Source organism: Hetaerina americana, unplaced genomic scaffold (assembly GCF_022747635.1).
Source record: "Hetaerina americana unplaced genomic scaffold, ioHetAmer1.1.p SCAF_3, whole genome shotgun sequence".
Lineage (NCBI taxonomy): Eukaryota > Metazoa > Arthropoda > Insecta > Odonata > Calopterygidae > Hetaerina > Hetaerina americana.
This window is the reverse complement of record NW_027286874.1, coordinates 19,524,352-19,544,344: the sequence shown is the minus strand read 5'-3', so window position 1 is coordinate 19,544,344 and position 19,993 is coordinate 19,524,352. Positions and strand designations below refer to the sequence as shown.

The following is a 19,993-nucleotide window of genomic DNA, read 5'->3' as shown; positions in this document are numbered from 1 at the left end:
GATCGAGAACAGCATGCGAATATGTTATATTTTATGGAGGATATACATGTATATATGCCTTTGAGCGGATTGATTACAAGTTAACGATTAATAATATGCGTAATTGAATAAAATAATACGATATATTCAAGCTTGTTACCTTAACGAACCAGTGAGAAGTGCCCGGAAACTGGAAATAAATGACAAAAGCACGTTCAGTTCTTTTTTAAATATTTACTTAATCCCTGAAATGATTTAAAATTAGTGAACTATTGTTGCGACCCTTGCTATAAGTCATTCTCGGTGTCATAAGGTTACGCAATCAAATAGCTTCCCAGCCGAAGATAGGTTTAGAAGAGGGAGGGGAGCCAGTGACGTCAGTGGAGTATTGAGAACATTAATGAAAGGAATATAGCATATAATCATGATTTTTCTATGTGGCTCATGACTTTCGATGAAGCGTTCGACAGTGCACGATGGACAACTAAATGATTCCGAAGCATGAAAAATAAGAAAGTCCGTCATTCACCCAGTTATTTAACCAAAAATGACCTCACCCATCCGTACATGATTCTTCAAAAACTGAAAATAGCTCCGCCAACGCAATAAAGTCAACTCTCTCAAACGATTTCACATTAATTTCTCGTCCGTGGGATGAAGGATAATGTTTTCGAGGTTATTTTCGACAATCGAAACGAGTATTGAGAGATGAGTTTGCGGAGAGGGACGGGGGTTGGGGGGGGGGGTTGGGTGGAGAGGGTGGACCAACTGTTGCGTCTCCTTCCCGCTTTCCAACCCCCCTCACTTCCCCGTCCTCGAGGGTGGAGGACACGAGGAGGACTGCTACTCACCGTCCAGTGGAGACCGCAAAGCGGGCGGAAGAGTGGTCACCGAGGGCGGAGGCTCTCGACGACGAGGCGGCCTCGGCTGCCGACGAAGACACCTCCGACAACTCCTCCACGTCCTCCCGCACCCCCATCTTCAGCTCCATGTCCGTCATCATGGCGACGACTCTTCGGAAGAAAAATGTTTCGGGCGCTTAAGGTACACGACACGTAATTCTCGGGCAGGAGCGATCGATGACCTTTTCGGGAACGAAAAAATATTCCACTCCGTTGAATATATATACACTAGATGCTTTCCTTGGTGCTCCCGCGAGTGGGCTAACGTGGCGGTACGAAGTGCAACCGCTCACCGACGACGAAACACACACACACACGCACACCACTTAAGGACACGAAGCGAATTCGGGGAACACCTCGCTCACTAAAACTCTTCGCCTAACGCTCGTGCAAATAGATGCACGCGGACAGGCACACGCCGAGGGACGACCGTATCGCTCTCTCGCTCACGATGACACACTGCCGACGCTTTAACCGGCTCACTCACACAAAAGACGGCGAGCAGCAGCAAACGTTCACGTAATTCTCCACGCCCCCACTCCCCCGTCCCCTCCCCCCTTCTCCCGTCGACGATTTTAGACGCGGGGGCTGGCAAAGGAGCGATGAACGCACGGCGGCCGGCCTGCTCTCGTGCAACTAAAGGGGAACGGAGGGAAGAGCATCGAGCGGGGGAGCACGTTCGAGAGCGACGGGAGGAAAAAGAGCGATGGCGGGAGAAAAACACTCACACACACATTATATACATTTACATAAACATATGTAGGTCGAGAAAGTAACTAGTGAATGCCAGACCGTAGCGTATAAGAGAGAACTGGGGTGTAAATGATGACTTCAGGATGGAATGATGGAGGAGAGAGGAAATGGAGTTTTTTTAGCTTTCGGAGAGAGAAGGGAAGTAAGGGGCGAACGGCAGAAGCGAGCGGACGACTGAGGGCTCTGTCAAGCAACCGACCTCTTAGGACGTCCAGAACGGAATGACCCCGTCCGCTACTCTCGAACTGGACGCACTTTGCGAGACCAGTCGGGGCCCCAAAGTCCCTCCTCTTCCTCTCTTTCTCCTTCTACCTAGTACCCACAAACAGTCCGCTCACAGCTGGTTCCAGAAGGAAGAAGTGAGCGGTCGGGAGAAGAGAGGGGAGCGGGAGATGAGAGAGAGAGAGGGAGGGTTTGGGGAGGAGGACGCGGGACGGTGGTGGCGGGAGGCAGAGAAGAACCAGCCACAAAGATGCCCGCCTTCGAAGGATGCTTACGAAGGAGCCTCGCGGCAAGGACGTGACGGGGGGATCCTCCGGGGAGAGAGGAGAGAAATGAGGAGGGTAAAGGATCGAAAACAGGAAGATTTTTTATATACAAGGAATCGGGTAAAGGGGAGATCTTTAAAAGGGTTCCTACCGTCGACCGTGCGGCTGAATCCAGCGGTTCAAGAATGGAGTCCTACCCAAGCGGAAGGGAGGGAGAAGGTCACGAAGGAAACCGATCAAAGAAGACAACAATGCGAGGAGGATGAGGTCTGTTCTGTCTCGCTCCCCCTATCTCTCTTAAATTCCACCTTCAAGCGAGTGGATTTCCTCAGGATGTATCTCTCAAGGACGCAACTGACCGTGTCCGAATCCATTCATGAAGATTCTATCTTCGATTGATAGAGGTAGAATTTTTAGCATTGACCACAAAAGGACCGGAATAGGAAGATTTACCCTTGACAAAAATTACTACATTGGCATATTCACCTGTCTCTCTCCCTCTTTGTGGTTATTACATTGACGGCAGCTTTTCCAAAACCATGCTTTCTCGTCGCGTTAAAAATTTCGTCACTTCCTTCTTAAAGAGTGAAAGGAAAAAGAAGAGCTTTTTTCAAAAAATCACACGGTGACGCGTGGATGAATTCACCGCAAGCCAGTCCATTAGAGACGAGGGACGGATGCGTCGATCGAAAAAAATATGGCGCCGGTGCGAGAAGTAGTGCCGAAGTTAGCAACTACGGAATGCTCAATGCCTGCCTCGCGGAGCGTAACTGCGTGCGTGGGTTTTCATCCCCTCCCTTCCCTTCACCCGCTCCTTTTTATTCCCTTCCCTCCCCCGCCGGTGCCCCCCCTGCTACATATCCCCCTCCCCGCTTCGTCACGACCCTTATACCCCATGCCCTACCACTCGTTCCACTTCCTCTTCTCCCTCCTCCCCCTTCTGGCAGACCGACTCCCCTTCCCGATGCATTTTTTAGACTGCATGCATCACTTGGGCCCTTCCCCCCATCTCCTCACCCCTGTCCTTCATCCCTCTTCCCCCCACATTCATCCAAATGCCAATCTATCCTCTCGTTTCTCTCCCCCTCAACACAAGTCCCCTTCCTCCAAACTCCGGCACCCCATGGTCCCTGCCCCCTCCTGATTCCCACACCACCGCAGGCAATGCCTACCATTACCTAACCGCTCCCTTGTCAACCGTTCGTGGGGAGCTGATGCGACCAACCTAACCGTCGTCATCGCCGCCTGCTAACTCCCTCCTCTCCCCGTCTCGTTCTTTCACATCCTTTCCTCTTTCCCCGAAGGCGTGCAATCCGCGTGTGCTTACGCCCGCGAATGTGCGTCCATTGTGTTGTCGTAGCGCGGAGCTCTCGGCGTTTCTTCCTCGAAACCACCTCTCGTTCCTCCTTGTTTTTTCATGCCTCGTCTTTTTATCTCCTCTCCCCCACCCCACATCTCTCCTTTTCCCGCCACAACTCCTCAGGCAACGTTGCGGCAATCTCTTTCCATTCCTACATATCTCTCCCTCTCTCGGTCTGTCTTATTCTCCGACCTCCATCTTCCTCTCTCTGTACCCATATATCTTTACCTTTCACCTTTTGGAATGTGAGAGGGAATGGGGAAGCCACTGATGCTAAGACAATACGTGCGCCGCGCCACTGAAGGGAGACACTATCGTTCCTCAGTATTTCCCAAACACGCACGTATGCACAGGAAAACATAGGCACACACGGGCAAAAAAACTCACACACAGAGCAGGCGCGGAAGGAAAGCGTCGAGGAACGGCAGGAATAAAAGGGCATCAGCGAGGGAGCGGTCGTAAAAAAAAAGTTTAAAAATTGATATCGTAATGTGAGGAGATATAAACTCTTTCTTGTCTCCCCACCGCTGCTGCTGCCTTGCCCAACCGTCTTCTCTCCTCCTCCCGTGCATTCCCCCCTCTCCTGCATTCGCCAAACATTCGCTCCATTTTTTCCCCCAAACTTCCTCGCGGACCCTCCCTTCATCCCACGGTAACCCTTCGTACCTTGTCTGTGGTGGGAAGACCTAACCCTTTCGGGTGCAACCCAAACCAGCCTTCCCTCGAGGACCCAGAGATAGAGGGAATAAAAGCAGCAATGGACCAGGGACCACTACCCTTTCTCCCTTCATTCCTCCTTCCTCCACAGGTAAAAATTATTTGCCCCTCCCAAACCGAAAAAAAGTATCCCTTCCGCCATAAACGTTGCCTGAGGCAAATATCTCCGGGAGCATTTTCCTCGGAGTCCCAAATTACGATTGGTAGGCGGGGGTAGAAAAAAGCTAGTTCTTCGTCATTTCCCGCCTTTCAACCCCGAATTAGCATAATCCACCAATTGTGGAAGATTTTCGAATGGAAGAAAAAGAATGCGGACTTCTCTTTCGATTGCGAAATTCGCCATTGCGAGAGTGTGAGGCCGAGCCAAAGTTTCCATTCTCCCTTTCTCTATTTTTGTCCCCCGGTCAAAGGGTGAGCGTATTGTACAGGGTGGGCGGGGAGAGAGAGAAAGAGAGATAACGCGCAGCGATTACGAGGGACGCCGCAATTCGCGTACGCCGCAGCCGAAGTTGTCGTCAACAAGTTGCCATACGTCCGGCGAGACCTTCGAAAGACCTGTAATTAGCGGAAGTCTCCCATCTCTAAGAAGAAAATCACACGCAATGCCATCCCCGACCATCTCCGAAACCTCGCGAACAATATTCTGGGCGCGACTGTGATTTAATGGTGAATTTCCAATGAATGAACACATATAGTTGTCTGAGGTGGTCTTGAAACAAAGCCTTTCAATCCTCCAGGGTCATTTAATGATACGGAATACAATCCCAAATTATAAAGCGCATAAATACGTACATTTTAATGAATTAAGATGCTCTCTTCTTTAAACTATTAATTCACGCAACAATGGACAAGCATTTGATGAGCACTGGTTTGAATTTACAACGAACATGTTAACCAAACAACTGAGTGAGTTTTTTGCCTGTAATACGTAAAGTATTCTTGGAATATACATTAGAAGAATTGAATATGAAAACCGGTGAGCAATATGAGCAAAACTAAAGAAGGATACACATAGGCCGGCGCAAATTTTGTGTACTACATCATTTTTCTTGCCCGGTATATGGAGTTTTTTTCCTGAAATTAGGCAGTTAACATTATTATAACCATAAAAAGTGCCACTAGAGCCACAAACTAGTGCCACTAGAGCCATGGGGACAGCCATAAACATTTCTGGATTCCTAGAATGCTTTTAACCTTGTGCTAAATGAAATATACTCGCGTTAGAGTACATTGTCTCGTCAATTACATCATCATATGATTTACGAGAGCTGAGGTCAACTTGAACGCTGCTTCATGAGTTGGGTATACGCTTTCAAGATTGGGCATTACATCACTCAAAGTGAGAAACAGCCGGAAGGATTGAAATACCCGTATATAAAGCATTGTGACTTTTGTAAAATTGCTTCTGGCACGAATAAGAGTGCAGCCATAAAAGCCATGGTATACAAACTTATGCCGATTTTCATGCGGCTATTAAAATTAAGATTCGATATAAAAATGTTTTAATCCTTGAAGGTTTAAGATTTTAACTGTTTGAACGAAAATTTGAAATAAATATAAAGTAGGCACTTATTAAAATCTGGAATGCAATTTTTACAAAAATTTATGTAACAGATAGTTCGTAATTAAATAATATGAGGATCAAATTAGAGTAATATTGAGATTCCCAGGCATACACTCTCAGTTCCAAAATGCATTTAAAAGTGGTATCACACGGGCAATAAATACGTGTATACATCAGCACCTATTTATTACAAGGAAAATAAAATAAGAGCACTGAATATCCATTTGCACAGCAAGGGTGCCAGGGTATAGAAAGACTTTTGTATAAAAATCGTTAGAATAAAAAAACAACAAGCATTGGAATGAAAGAATGGAATCGAAAAGAGTAGAAAAACATATGATAGAGGTGGTTTTTAATAATAATAAAAAGAATATGGGTTTTGCATACATATATGAAGGAATAAGCGAGGAATCATTCATCCCAAGGAAATTTAAGGAACCTTATTTAATCTTTCAGCGTTATGATTGAAGTCAAGATATAAGCAATGACATCTTCAAAAGATTAAATATCACAATCCGTAGTTTACCATCGAAAGATTCTTTTGGCGACTGAGCGAGAATAATGAAATCCTGTGTCCTGCCAATTCAAAGTATCAAAGCTAGCAATGGGAACGATTCCTTATTTTGTGCAGTTTATGGCTATCTGCAAGATCATGCACCTTGAACATAACTCATTAATCGTTTGGATAAGAAAGATCGGAGAAGGTACTCGATATGGGAGCCAAGGCCCACAGTTGGTAGTTGAATGCTTATTTAAACTATGCTACTCCGTTGCAACTAAAACTCAGATAAATATGAAAATATTTTCATTGAAATGCATCATTTTCACAGCTTTTATTTACCGCGTGAACGGTTTTTTAATTATTGATCTTTTGATAGCCATTTTTAAATGATTGCAGAAAGAGAAAGAGGATTTTAGTTCAATGAGCAGTAGTTATCTCTCCGGGAATGATCATAATTTAAGTGAAAATGCACACGAAAATATCCCATAAAGTTTTTTTCTTTAGATATTTTGACCTAGCATAAACTACAATTCTTCCACTAGTGCCATTCGAGGTTCAGCTAATCTAAGTCCACGCTAATGAGCTGGATTAAGTTATATTGCAAACAGAACCTTCGAAAGCGCGATCAAAAATACATCATTCCCACACAGGAAAGTTACCCCCATCTGATAGATCACCTTGTAAAGTGGTTGTCCTAAGACAAAACTGTAACTAACTCGGGAATCTTGCCTCACCCTGCATGCAAAGTATGACTTTTGACCACCAGCCAAAACAACTAACTTGCTGATATCGAATTCAACAGCAGGCGCTCACTTTCGATGCGTGCCCTGATTGAAAATTACGAGCATGTTGCTATGTCGAAATCAAAGGAGAGCGTAGTGGAAGTGGGGAAACAGTTACCAGAGCGCATTTGCACCACACAAATTTATACCCGCCTCAAACGCGACACGTTTAAATATTTTTTTACCGTTTTTCTTGAACTGCAACTTTTGGATCGAGTCGACTGTGGTGAACTCTGCCAAATCGTCTCGAAAGAATGATTTCGTTACACGAAAAGCAGGCCCATAAGCCTGAAGTTATACACGCGGTAGGATACTTTTCAACTCTCTGATGCGGTGATTTCGAGGGACAAGGTTTTCATGACTATCTTTGATATGTTAATCGCTGGCACATCACCGTTAGCCAATTTTTTTATGTGTGCTTAAGCATTTTACACTGGCACATGTGACTAAGGCAGAAACAATGACCACCCCTGTATTCATTTAATATTTTACTACTAACTTCTTGCCAATGAATATAATTAATCTATGAGGCCAGTTTAAAAGAGGTACAAGAACAGGTAAAAGAAAATAACCTGCAAATTTTAACGCCAAGGTTTTAGCCATTGGAATAAAATTTGTCTCTTCACATACGCCACGATCACTAAAATGACATTTATACATCAATTATGCATAAGCACAAGTCTGTCCACCACAGAACATTTCCGTGACGACAGTTTACATAATTATATAGAATTAGGCTTATGAAATTTTGACATATTTTAGGTTTGATAACCAAAAATAGAGTAAAGAATGAGCTGTATATATTTATTTAAAATCTTTTTTTAATCGATGGCTGAGGGTGCTCATAGTGTATTAGGGGGAATTGCTACAAAGCTCGATTAACTGTGAATGACCTGTCGAAGCCTATACCAATATAAACCTATAATATAGATTCTAAATTCAACAAATATTTCTAATTAAAACCAAAACAGACCCAAAAAGCTATTCCAATAAGTTATAAATATTCTTAAGATTTTGCTTCAATCCTGCATCATAGGAAAACACGTTGCATGGAGATATAGCCCAAATATATATATATATATATACATACATATATACATAAAATAATGGGCTGACACAATATAACACAAATAGAATAGAATAGCAACATTTAAAAGGACACTCACACGGTAAATTGTTCGAGCTTTCGGCCCTCTCAGAGGCCTTCTTCAAGTTAGACTGAAAATATGCTGTTGCTGGGGAGAGGGGAAAGAGCTATGGGCGCGGAGGGGAGGTGTGGAGGGAATGCTGGGAGGGAATGCTGGGAGGGAAATTAAATATGGCGGTTAAGGGTGGGAATTTTAAAGGAACGGAAAGCTAATTTGTAGGCCGATTCACCAGTTCTAACCTCTATATTGGTGGCTGAATCAGGTAGGGATTCTAGGATGCTGGACAATTTACCGTGTGAGTGTCCTTTTAAATGTTGCTATTCTATTCTATTTGTGTAATATTGTGTCAGCCCATTATTGTGCCGCTCGTGTGAGTTTTTCCGTACAATCGTTATATATATATATATATATATATATATATATATATATATATATATATATATATATATATATGTATATATATAAACGAAAAGAAACAGAACTATATATATATATATTCTGTTTCTTTTCGCATGCTTGATTATTTTTATCTAATCCGATTATCATGGTAGTTAGCGCACTTTCTACATAACCAGGGTTGAAGGTTAAAAATCAAGGTTAAAACGTTTACAGGTTAGGGATATTCTTTGGTCATACATTGAATTTCTCTGTGACAACTTTGCAGGGTAATATTACTTCGACTATTAAAGGACCTTAAAAAATCAAATACCACGACTTTGTAGATGCTTTAAAATGTCACCCTTCAATCCACCGGTGAGGTGTATGCCAAAGGGAGATCCAACGTCAGTCAGGCAATATCAAAAAATAGGTATGTAATGATTGTTTATTACCAATTAATATGTACAATAAATCCAATAATGGCCTAACTGCTCACTACGAGTCCATTCGCTACGCTATTTAAGTGTGAAATACTGCGCATACGATTAGAGCTTCTAGTAACATTAAAATAAAGTTTACGTGTAATACTAACAGCATACTAGGCTATTTAAAATAAAAAAAGGAAAATAGTTATTTTCCCCAATACGGTCGTTTACAGTCCAGTTGTACAGCTGGTCAACTTCGACAGGTTGTGATCGATAATATATTTCTCAGAGTAGTATATTCAACTTATCACAGCAGATATCGTTCCGTTAATGATCAAAGGTATGTATAAAAGAAATCATTCGCTTCATCACAGGAATTTGAAAACTAAACTCTTCACAATGAACAGCAAGACTTCGCACCCGCGAAAAAACGATTGTAGGAACAAAGGTTAATGACCGCAGTCACAACTTTTCGCATGCACGATTCGTGGTTAAAACAAATCGATTAGACATAGCAAATGGGGCGATGGAAAATTGAGGTGGTGTAATTCAACAGTAGGCATACGTTATTTATACATAAATATAATACTTTAAAAGAAGGGTTTAAATATGAATTATTCGTGCAAAGCCTTTTCAATTTTACATGAAAGTACTAAGGGCCCCAAAGACACGATTTTTAATTACGAACTTCATTTAGTTCTCTAGTAAAACTAGCAAATGACAAGGGGATACCAAGCCCAACCTTATTCCTCGCACGTGATTTATAATGGATGCGTCAAGACACACTTCAATTTATACGTTAATTACAGGTTTGGACTATCCTCCTGAGCATAAATAATGCAATGGTGCATTATAATCACCTTAAACTCGTCATGAGAAACAGGCAGTAATTAAAGGTTGCAATAAATGAGAACACGAGATTTGTATTCGTACATTGGAAATTAAGGTTAGCGGTTCAACAGAAGGCGGGAGCTGATTGTTGTATCCAGAAAAAACAATTTTACGGTGTCATGTTTTCCCAACTGACTAATATGTTCACTTGGCTAAGAGGTCCACGGAAACTGAGCAATGAATAATAATTTAGTCAATATTCACTGAACAGTGATTAACTCGGTGCAGAATGTTTCATTTACTATTGTATGGCGATAGTGTAATCCCTTGGCGGAAAACATTTCCGGTACTATATCTACTTCATATTGTATTTTGTAGTTAAATAAAATTCTAATTACTTGAATGATCAGCGTGAAAAACTAGGTGAGACAAACAAATACAAAATTATCCAAGAGCGCTTTTATAACTTCGCCAGTAATCCCCCTTACCTAGAGTGATGTTTATTTCTATGCCAACATTTAAGGATTAAGTGCACCGCTTTCCCACAAGGAGATTTCTAGCTCGATTCCCAAAGGATTTTCCAAGGATATTCAGAACCATTGGGTGCCATGCGGAAAGCACTTGGAAGTGGAAGGCACTTCAAATGCTTTCAATATGCAGCACTCTCTCCGCAGGTTGAAACGTGTAATTATGAACCCCTCGGCGCCTCTCTTAACGGGTGGACAGAGGTCGAACCATAGGCGCAAACCTATGGTTCTATATCCGGCTCCTTCCCATCCTTCTAAATGAGGTTTAAGAAATATTAGCAACATTGAAGACGTGAATGAGACTTAATATTCCCTGTTTCTTAAATGTACGAGGCATATTCATAAAGTAAGGGCCATTTGCTTATATTTAAATACTGACGCTTCAGAACATAGTTTTACTCCTGCAGCGCCATCTACTGATTCATTGAGAAGCTATAGCAGCAATAGTTTGGTTTCAGAAGTCGTTTGCTTGTCCGTGCATGCAAACAACAATGTCCGCGACAATCGTCGATCCCGCCAGCTGTGAAGTGCGTACTGTCATACGATTCTTGTATGCAAAAGGATTGTCGGCTGCTGAAATTCATTGGCAGTTATGCCTAGTTTATAGACCTCCAGTTATGAGTGGGGGATCGAGATGGTGCGGGGGCTAACGTACTGGCTTCCCACCCTGAGGGCGCGGGTTCAAATCCCGGCGGTGTTGAATATTTTTCAGAGGTATCTCGATCCCTACTTGAGGTGCTTTGTGGAGGGCACTTTGAGTGAGTACGCCGTCCGTCGGATGGGACGTAAAACTGTGGACCCCTTGGCGCCTTTCGTAAAGAGTAGGCTAATGCCGACGCCGGGTTTCTCTCCACCCTTCATCCTTTCCTATCCATCCCCTATGGCGCAAATGACCTTAGCTGTCGGTCGCCTCCCCTCAAAACTACTACTACTAGTTATGAGTGAAGGAAAGGTTAGACAATGGTGCCGTGATTTTAAAAATTGACGAAAAAATTCCATGACGAAGAGCGAAGTGGAAGGCCCAGTATTCTAACCGATGAAATTATTTCGCAAGCGGAACAAAAACTACAATGTGATCGTCGATTGACGATTAATGACCTGGCTGAATAATTTCCTCAACTTGTCTTGTCAACTAATGTCTACAATATTGTCACGAAAAACCTCGGATACCACAAATTGAGTGCAAGGTGGGTACCGAAACACTGCTGCCAAAACCAATAAGAAAATTCATGATTTTCTGTAGGAACCTTTTGACCACCACCATAGGTCCTGACCTTGCACGACTACTTCCTATTTTTGCACTTGAAAGAGTGGCTCGGTGGACACCGTTTCGAAACCGAAGAGGAACTCAAGAACGGCGTTGTCAATGGGTTCAACACTCAGGCGGCGAGCTTCTATGCAGAAGGGTTAAAGAAGCTGGTGCAGCGGTACAAAAAATGCTTATAAGTGAACGGCAATTATGTAGAGATGTGAAGTAGGTTTGTAGCTAACTAAAAATGTCAATAAAATGCGTTTCATATGAATACATTTTTCCCTGTGACCAAACGGTCCTTATTTTATGTGCATGACTCGTACTCTACGAAGGCAAAGAAATCCTAAAACAATGCATTATTTATTCCTTAAACAGAATTTGAACGTATGCCTATTTAAATCTATAAAATACTTTTTGCCGAGTTGATGTGATTCGTAACTGTAATAACAACATAACTCCATGGTATATTGCTACGTGACGTTTTAGGCGATTGCTGCTTGGAGGATATCCTATGCAATAGGCGGATCTCCCTACGAAAGTATACGTACGGGTGTTGAGAAATTCACTTGCAATGCCTCTCACGCGAAACTCTTTCGCGATGGATCGTACTCGTCCCAAATTAGAGTGAACGTAGGGGGGGGGGAGTGAGGGAGGGAAAGAGGGATAGAACATTCAGCCCGTCCAGAGACGCAATAGCAAATCGACGGACCGCGGCGGCTCTTTCAGTCCTCACCGGAAGGTCAGCGGAAGGAGCAATGAAGAGACCGGGAGGGTGGAATGGGGACTATCACCCGCCGTACCCCCCTCCGCCACCAGTTTTTCTTCCCGCCCACTTCCGCCCCATAGGGCGCACAGATTCCGCGCCCCCTTCCCCCTCTCCACACCCCGCGGACAGCTCTTATCCCCTCCACGCTGACCCGTCCTCTCTCGCCACGGCGCCCAACTCCGCATTCCAATTCCGATCCGATTGCTTTCTCCCCTCCGTCCGAAATAACTGCGTACACATTCGGGTGGGACAAAGCCCGCTCCTCCCCCGTTCTCCAACAAGAAGCACTCCCGACGTCAACCGACCTACCCATCCACGTCGTGCGTCTGCATGGAATGCCACATTGCCCCCGATTTCGGCGACGAAGCCGCCGACGCCACCTCGACATCGCTTTTGACGACACGCTTCCACTCCAAGCCCCCAGCCGAACCACCCTCAAGGATTCCGCACCCCACGTCTGACGATGCCAAGTTGCCTACGTCATCCGTATTTCACCCAATCCAAACCCGACTCCACCACCTGCTGCCATCACCTCGCAGGCGAAATCCACGATTCCAATTATCTTTCCGTTCAACGTTTCCATTAAAAATGATAATAATTCCACATTTTTTCGAATTTTTGCTATTAGCGAGGATTGAAAAAATAAAACACCTGGCTTATTTTCCAGAATGATTTTGTGGAAGAACGATTAAATGCCGACATGTTGGAGAAGATATTCATTCCCATCGGTGCAATTGCGAACGAAAGACCACGAGAATCGAGGCCTTCCTTCATGGATTAGGTTAGAATATTTTAGATTGAAAGAAGCACTCGATTAGAATCATTGATTAATGTTCCCAACGGATTGTTTTATCGTTGGACCGCATTAATTACGCGATCGGTGATGGTGGAGCTCACCCAGAGCTAAAATTAAGCTCCAAGGCGGGTGACTAGTACATGTGTAAGTAAGCGACCTTAAAATTCTCTTATCTGCACCTCATGAGGGTTCCCACGAGGTGAAGTTGTCGTCCCTATGAAAGTGATTTAGGCTCTCCGACGCGAGTTCACTCGAATTTTGAGACAAAGACCTTTGGGTAGGCAGCCAAATGCACTATCCACAAGGTTACCTAGGCCCCCGAATTATTACAAATCTAAATCCAAAAATTTCACAGTGTAAAAATCATTCGCCTTGACCAGGATTCGTACCCGGATCCCTCAATTTCCGGTCGAGTGCTTTAGCCAGTTAACCTATCGAGGCGTCCTCTTAAACTCAAAAATTTTGAGGACGCCTCGATAGGTTAACTGGCTAAAGCACTCGACCGGACATTGAGGCATCCGGGTTCGAATCCCGGTCAAGGCGAATGATATTTACACTATGAAATTGTTGAATTTAAATGCACATTAGCGGATGACTCCGTTAAAAGTTACTGTTGCGACATCCCCCGCAGTTTCTTAGGATTATTACAAATCTTTCTAAAATAAATTAATTTTCATACGCTCAGCAAGGCACGTCTCGAGCAAAAGGGGAGGAGCGAAGAAAATTGTATCAATAGGTTGAAAACAACCAACTGGTCGAGCGTGCCTATTTATTTTAAAACCTGGCATTAAAAATGGAAAAACCGTGATTCATCTACAAACTTCATATTCATTTTCAATGCAATTTGCTATGCCTCCTTGTCCTTTGTTTTCCAATGTTTACCATTAACTTTCAAAAGAACTTGAGGTGGTGGTGGCATATCTTTATCAGCCCATAGCAAATCCTTATAATTTTACTAACTCGAGGACATCATTCACATTATTCTGTTTTTTTACTCTATCAAAAAGTACAGTTGCAGGTTTTTACTGCAGTGTAATCTCTTTTGTGTCTTCAGTCCTTGCTAATCCCGATTCTGGATAATTCTGAATTGAACTTCAATTTTAAAAATACATGAAAATTTAAAGTGACTTCAAAAGACGGATTTTTCGACAAAAAAATGAGGAAAAGTTTGGTTGCGAAAACTCGCGATTAACATTTGTACTGCAGCGTAGTAAGTTGAGTTGTAAATAATATGGCTATCAATTTGCTAATATAAACTGCAGATCAGAAATCTGGCATTAAATTATGCTAAAATGGTTATTTATGCGTTCACTAAATTATTTGCCGCGGTAAAATACTGCAGTTTTCCATGGGAACTAAATTCGTTAAGACCAAAACTGCTATCACCTACTATTACCACTAGACCTACCTACCTAATTAACCACCCATTACTTTTTCTAATTGAAAAAATCGGTAATGTTGCATTTGCAATGTTAAAAAGATCGAGGAACAATAAGAAAAAAATGAATTCAACTCTATGCAACGCATTATCTTTTCCATTGATATCCGCTTGATTCGAATTATCGTAAATCAGGATGACTTCCGGTCATATTCAGCCCATAAAAACAAAGTTTCACTATATTTGTAATCATTTAGTGCTAAAAGCCAATTTTAATTGAAGTTTCACTGCATGATATTACCGCGCCAGTATCTTGAATTACGAACTCTGCTGTTTGTCCCATTTTGACCAACACAACGTCTGTTTCGTCATCCGGAACCAGGCCGCCATCGCTACTGAATCCTATTTCGTAAAGCAATCGATATTATTATGGAATATTACACCTACAGTATTGTAAAATTTTGGAAGCTTGCGGATTTTCCTGCGCAAATGTAGGATTTGAGGCCATTTAGACGTTATAGGATGCCGTATTATTGATATTGGGCTTCTGTGAAAAAAATTAAAATTTGTTTACCTTTTTTAAATACTTTAATATTTTAGTGCCCTGAAAGCCACAGCTAGGGTGTGTGGCAGGGGCTGAATAAACACCAGATTAATTTTAATCCAAATATTTTTACCCCTACCGCGGTCGGACAACGTTACGATTCTGATCGTATTCATCCCTAATCGTTCGTGGAAAAAATGACAACTTAAATCTATATATTCTACACTTAATCACTCTAATTTTATTGACATGATCTCTCCTACCGTAGTATGATGGGGGTAATAATAGATTTTCAACATCATCGCTAAACAGACATTCTTCCAATATACTACCTTGATCAAAAATTTCCCGGAATTTATTCAGAAAATTAAAAATACAAGTTTATTCATCTAAATCTATATTGTCCCCTTCAAAGTAATCCCCATCGACTGCAACACACTTATGCCAGCGCTTGATCCAATCCTCGAAACATTTTTTATATTCGGTTTTCGGTATGTCCATCAGTGCTTCCTGCGATTTTTCCATTATTTCCTCTCGGCTGCTAAAACGCGTTCCCCGTAATGGTTTTTTAACTCGATTGAACAGAAAGAAGTCACAGGGAGCCAAATCAGGTGAATTCGGTGGCTGTTGGATGGTATTTGTTGCATTTTTCGTCAAAAAATTACGAATAATGATAGCACTGTGCGACGGTGCGTTATCATGGTGCAAAATCCACGAGTTTTCTGCCCACATTTCTGGTCTCTTTCGGCGAATTGCTTCACGCAAACGTCTCATAACGCCCAAATAATACTCTTTGTTTACTGTCTGGCCTTCTGGCAAAAATTCATGATGCACTACACCGTTGTAATCCATGAAAACCGTCAGCATTGCCTTCTTTTTTGACTGAAAACGACGTGGTTTTTTTGGTCTCGGCTCATTTGGTGAACGCCATTCACTTGCCTGATGTCTGGATTGCGTGTCGTACTCATAAACCCACGTCTCGTCTCCAGTAATGATCCTTTTGATGAATGTGGGATCGGATTCAGCCTCGCAAATCATGTCTTTTGCGACGTCAACACGGTCTCTTTTTTGCATGAAATTGAGGTCTTTTGGCACCAACTTTGCTGCTACACGACGGAAACCCAAATCATTAACCACAATGTCTTGGGTGGGTCCATAGGCAATGTTCAAGTCCTCCGCTATTTCTCTGATGGTTAATTTGCGGTTATTGACCAACATTTCTTTTACTTTATCAATTTTTTCACCGACTTTCGATGTCGATGGTCTGCCACTGCGTTCATCATCTTCGATTGACTCACGACCACTTCTGAACCGCTCGTGCCACTGGTAAACGACCGTTTTTTTTAGAGAATCGTTGCCGAAACACTTTTCCAACATTTCCAACGTCCGTGCGCCACTAAATCCGTTTTTTACGCAAAATTTAATACAAGTTCGTTGTTGCAAATTTAAATCCATTTCTGAAATTGTAAAAAATCGCCAACACACACAGAGATAGATGTAGTCTTGGCTACGTAACTTTTGCAAATGTCAAGTTATGACACTAAGATTTAAAGGGAATATCAACAACAGATGTACCACCGTGTGGCGCTCCCATCGTTCCGATTTGAGTTCTGTTTTTTTTGTTAAATTGGTACATCTGTTGTTGATATTCCCTTTAAATCTTAGTGTCATAACTTGACATTTGCAAAAGTTACGTAGCCAAGACTACATCTATCTCTGTGTGTGTTGGCGATTTTTTACAATTTCAGAAATGGATTTAAATTTGCAACAACGAACTTGTATTAAATTTTGCGTAAAAAACGGATTTAGTGGCGCACGGACGTTGGAAATGTTGGAAAAGTGTTTCGGCAACGAATCTCTAAAAAAAACGGTCGTTTACCAGTGGCACGAGCGGTTCAGAAGTGGTCGTGAGTCAATCGAAGATGATGAACGCAGTGGCAGACCATCGACATCGAAAGTCGGTGAAAAAATTGATAAAGTAAAAGAAATGTTGGTCAATAACCGCAAATTAACCATCAGAGAAATAGCGGAGGACTTGAACATTGCCTATGGATCCGCCCAAGACATTGTAGTTAATGATTTGGGTTTCCGTCGTGTAGCAGCAAAGTTGGTGCCAAAAGACCTCAATTTCATGCAAAAAAGAGACCGTGTTGACGTCGCAAAAGACATGATTTGCGAGGCTGAATCCGATCCCACATTCATCAAAAGGATCATTACTGGAGACGAGACGTGGGTTTATGAGTACGACACGCAATCCAGACATCAGGCAAGTGAATGGCGTTCACCAAATGAGCCGAGACCAAAAAAACCACGTCGTTTTCAGTCAAAAAAGAAGGCAATGCTGACGGTTTTCATGGATTACAACGGTGTAGTGCATCATGAATTTTTGCCAGAAGGCCAGACAGTAAACAAAGAGTATTATTTGGGCGTTATGAGACGTTTGCGTGAAGCAATTCGCCGAAAGAGACCAGAAATGTGGGCAGAAAACTCGTGGATTTTGCACCATGATAACGCACCGTCGCACAGTGCTATCATTATTCGTAATTTTTTGACGAAAAATGCAACAAATACCATCCAACAGTCACCGAATTCACCTGATTTGGCTCCCTGTGACTTCTTTCTGTTCAATCGAGTTAAAAAACCATTACGGGGAACGCGTTTTAGCAGCCGAGAGGAAGTAATGGAAAAATCGCAGGAAGCACTGATGGACATACCGAAAACCGACCGTAACTTTTGCAAATGTCAAGTTATGACACTAAGATTTAAAGGGAATATCAACAACAGATGTACCAATTTAACAAAAAAACAGAACTCAAATCGGAACGATGGGAGCGGCACACGGTGGTTATTCCGGGAACTTTTTGATCAAGGTAGTATGTGCTAGCATGAGTGTTGGATGAAGGCATTTTTGCATGAGTGTGTGCGCTGCTGTGGGTGTAATTTTTCATGTTGCTGTTTTGTATCTGGTATTGTTCCTTTTTACGGTTTGTGACCTAACACCCCCCGCCACACGCCCTTGCGGCGGCTTGCGGGGTATTATATAGATGTAGATATAAATATATAAGATGGAATAATGAACCCCATTGGTGCAAATTTGAATAACGGAAATCTCTAAGACGGCAAAGGGTGTGCCATGCCAGAATGAAAAACGCGGTTAAAGATTCCTCCCCGGATAAAATAAACGAAACCATACAGAATTAGAAAGCATCTAGGTCCACTGCCAAGAAGGCCTTCCGGAAGGCGCTAGCGTAATTCAATCAATTCAAGGAAAAAAGTAGGTGAAAATTTAAACGATAACCCAAAGATGTTTTGGCCCTACGTCAGGGAAAAAGGTCCACCGTAAACTCATTGAATAACGAAAAGGGGGATAAATCAAACAAGTAGTTTCGATAAAGCCAGCATATTAAAATTATTCTTCCAGAGTGTTTTCAACATATATTCACAGAATATACTCGAGAACCTTCCGAAAACATTTCTGCAGCCAATGCAAGCAATCGACTTTTCCACCCGCGGAATTGAGTTACTCCTTAAAAACATCGACCCCAACAAATCTCCGGGACCTGATGATATACCGGCTCGCGTGTATAAAGAACTGTCGTCTGAAATTCCCCCTATATTGACATAATATTTAAGAAGTCATTAGCAGAAGAAAGCGTGCCAAGCGGCTGGAAGATAGCTTCTTTGACGCCCATATTTAAAAACGGAGACCGGGAGGACCCCAGTAATTATAGGCCAATATCGCTCACCTCCATCTCCTGTAAGATTCTTGAATACATCATTATTAGCACCATAATGAGGTACATCTATAGCTAATATTTATCGATTAATAACCAACACGGGTTCCGAATAGTTAGGTCCTGCGAAACTAAACTCGCACTCTTTGTTCATGATATAATGCATTCCGGTGAAAGTAATATTCCAGTTTAAACGATATTCCTAGATTTTAAAAAAAGCTTTCGACAAAGTCCCTCATTGCAAGTTACTCGCAAAGTTGGAAACTTATGGAATACACGATATGCTGGATTAGACAATTCTTAAAAAACCTTGTTCAAACAGTCGTTCTGGACGGTGTATCATCCGATACTGTCAAGGTCTCGTCGAGTGTACCACAAGGAAGGGTCACAGGCCCCCTCTTATCCCTTATTTACATAAATGACCTCAGTACCGTGGTTAATAACAGGCTCTGTCTTTTTGCCGACGATGCGGTGATTTATGGGGGCATTCGAAGTCGCAAAGACAGAGTCGTGTTGGCTAACGACCTAGATGCAATTCAGACTTGGTGCGATACATGACAATTGGAATTAAATTTGAAAAAAATTGTAGTAATATATTTTTGGGAAAAGAGTAATTCCCTCCCATTTATTTACAAAGTGAAACAAACCGAAATCGCGAGGGTGAATTCCTTTCAATTCTTGGGTGTAACAATTACTCACGATCTGTCCTGGGGAAAGCACATACGAGAAATATGCGGTCTTGCTAATGAAAAAATGGGGTTTGTGAAAAGAGTGCTCGGTAAATGCGATGAAAAAGTGAAGGAAAGATGTTTTCTTACCCTAGTCAGACCCCACCTATAGTATGCTGCCAGTATATGGGATCCTCAAGGGATGAATTTGATTTCGCAATTAGATCGAGTTCAGCGAAGGGGGGCTAGGTTTGTCAAACATTGTTATGACCAACACAGTATCGTAACTACTTTGCTAGCAAATTCAGGCTGGGATTCCCTTACACAGCGGCGTTTCCAATATAAATTAAACTTATTAGAAACATTTAAAGATGGGCCCGATGACATCAAGAACATAATACGAACCCCAACGTATTACGGGCGAAGGGATCACGAATATAAGATTAGAGAGATAAACTGCAAGACTGATAGGTTTAAAATGTCATTTTTTCCAAGGACA

The 19,993-nt window shown here is 42.4% G+C and overlaps 1 protein-coding gene across 1 annotated transcript in view; it reads right to left on the bottom strand.

Annotated features, from left to right (window-relative positions):
• MESK2 (misexpression suppressor of KSR 2) overlaps positions 1–1,329 on the bottom strand; it is a 164,301-nt gene extending 162,972 nt beyond the window's left edge. Inside the window, exon 1 of the mRNA XM_071587420.1 lies at positions 831–1,329. Within this exon, the coding sequence (XP_071443521.1) occupies positions 831–982 (152 nt within the window). The 5' untranslated portion in view covers positions 983–1,329. The remainder of the gene's footprint in view (positions 1–830) is intronic.
• Between the last annotated feature and the right edge of the window lie 18,664 nt (positions 1,330–19,993).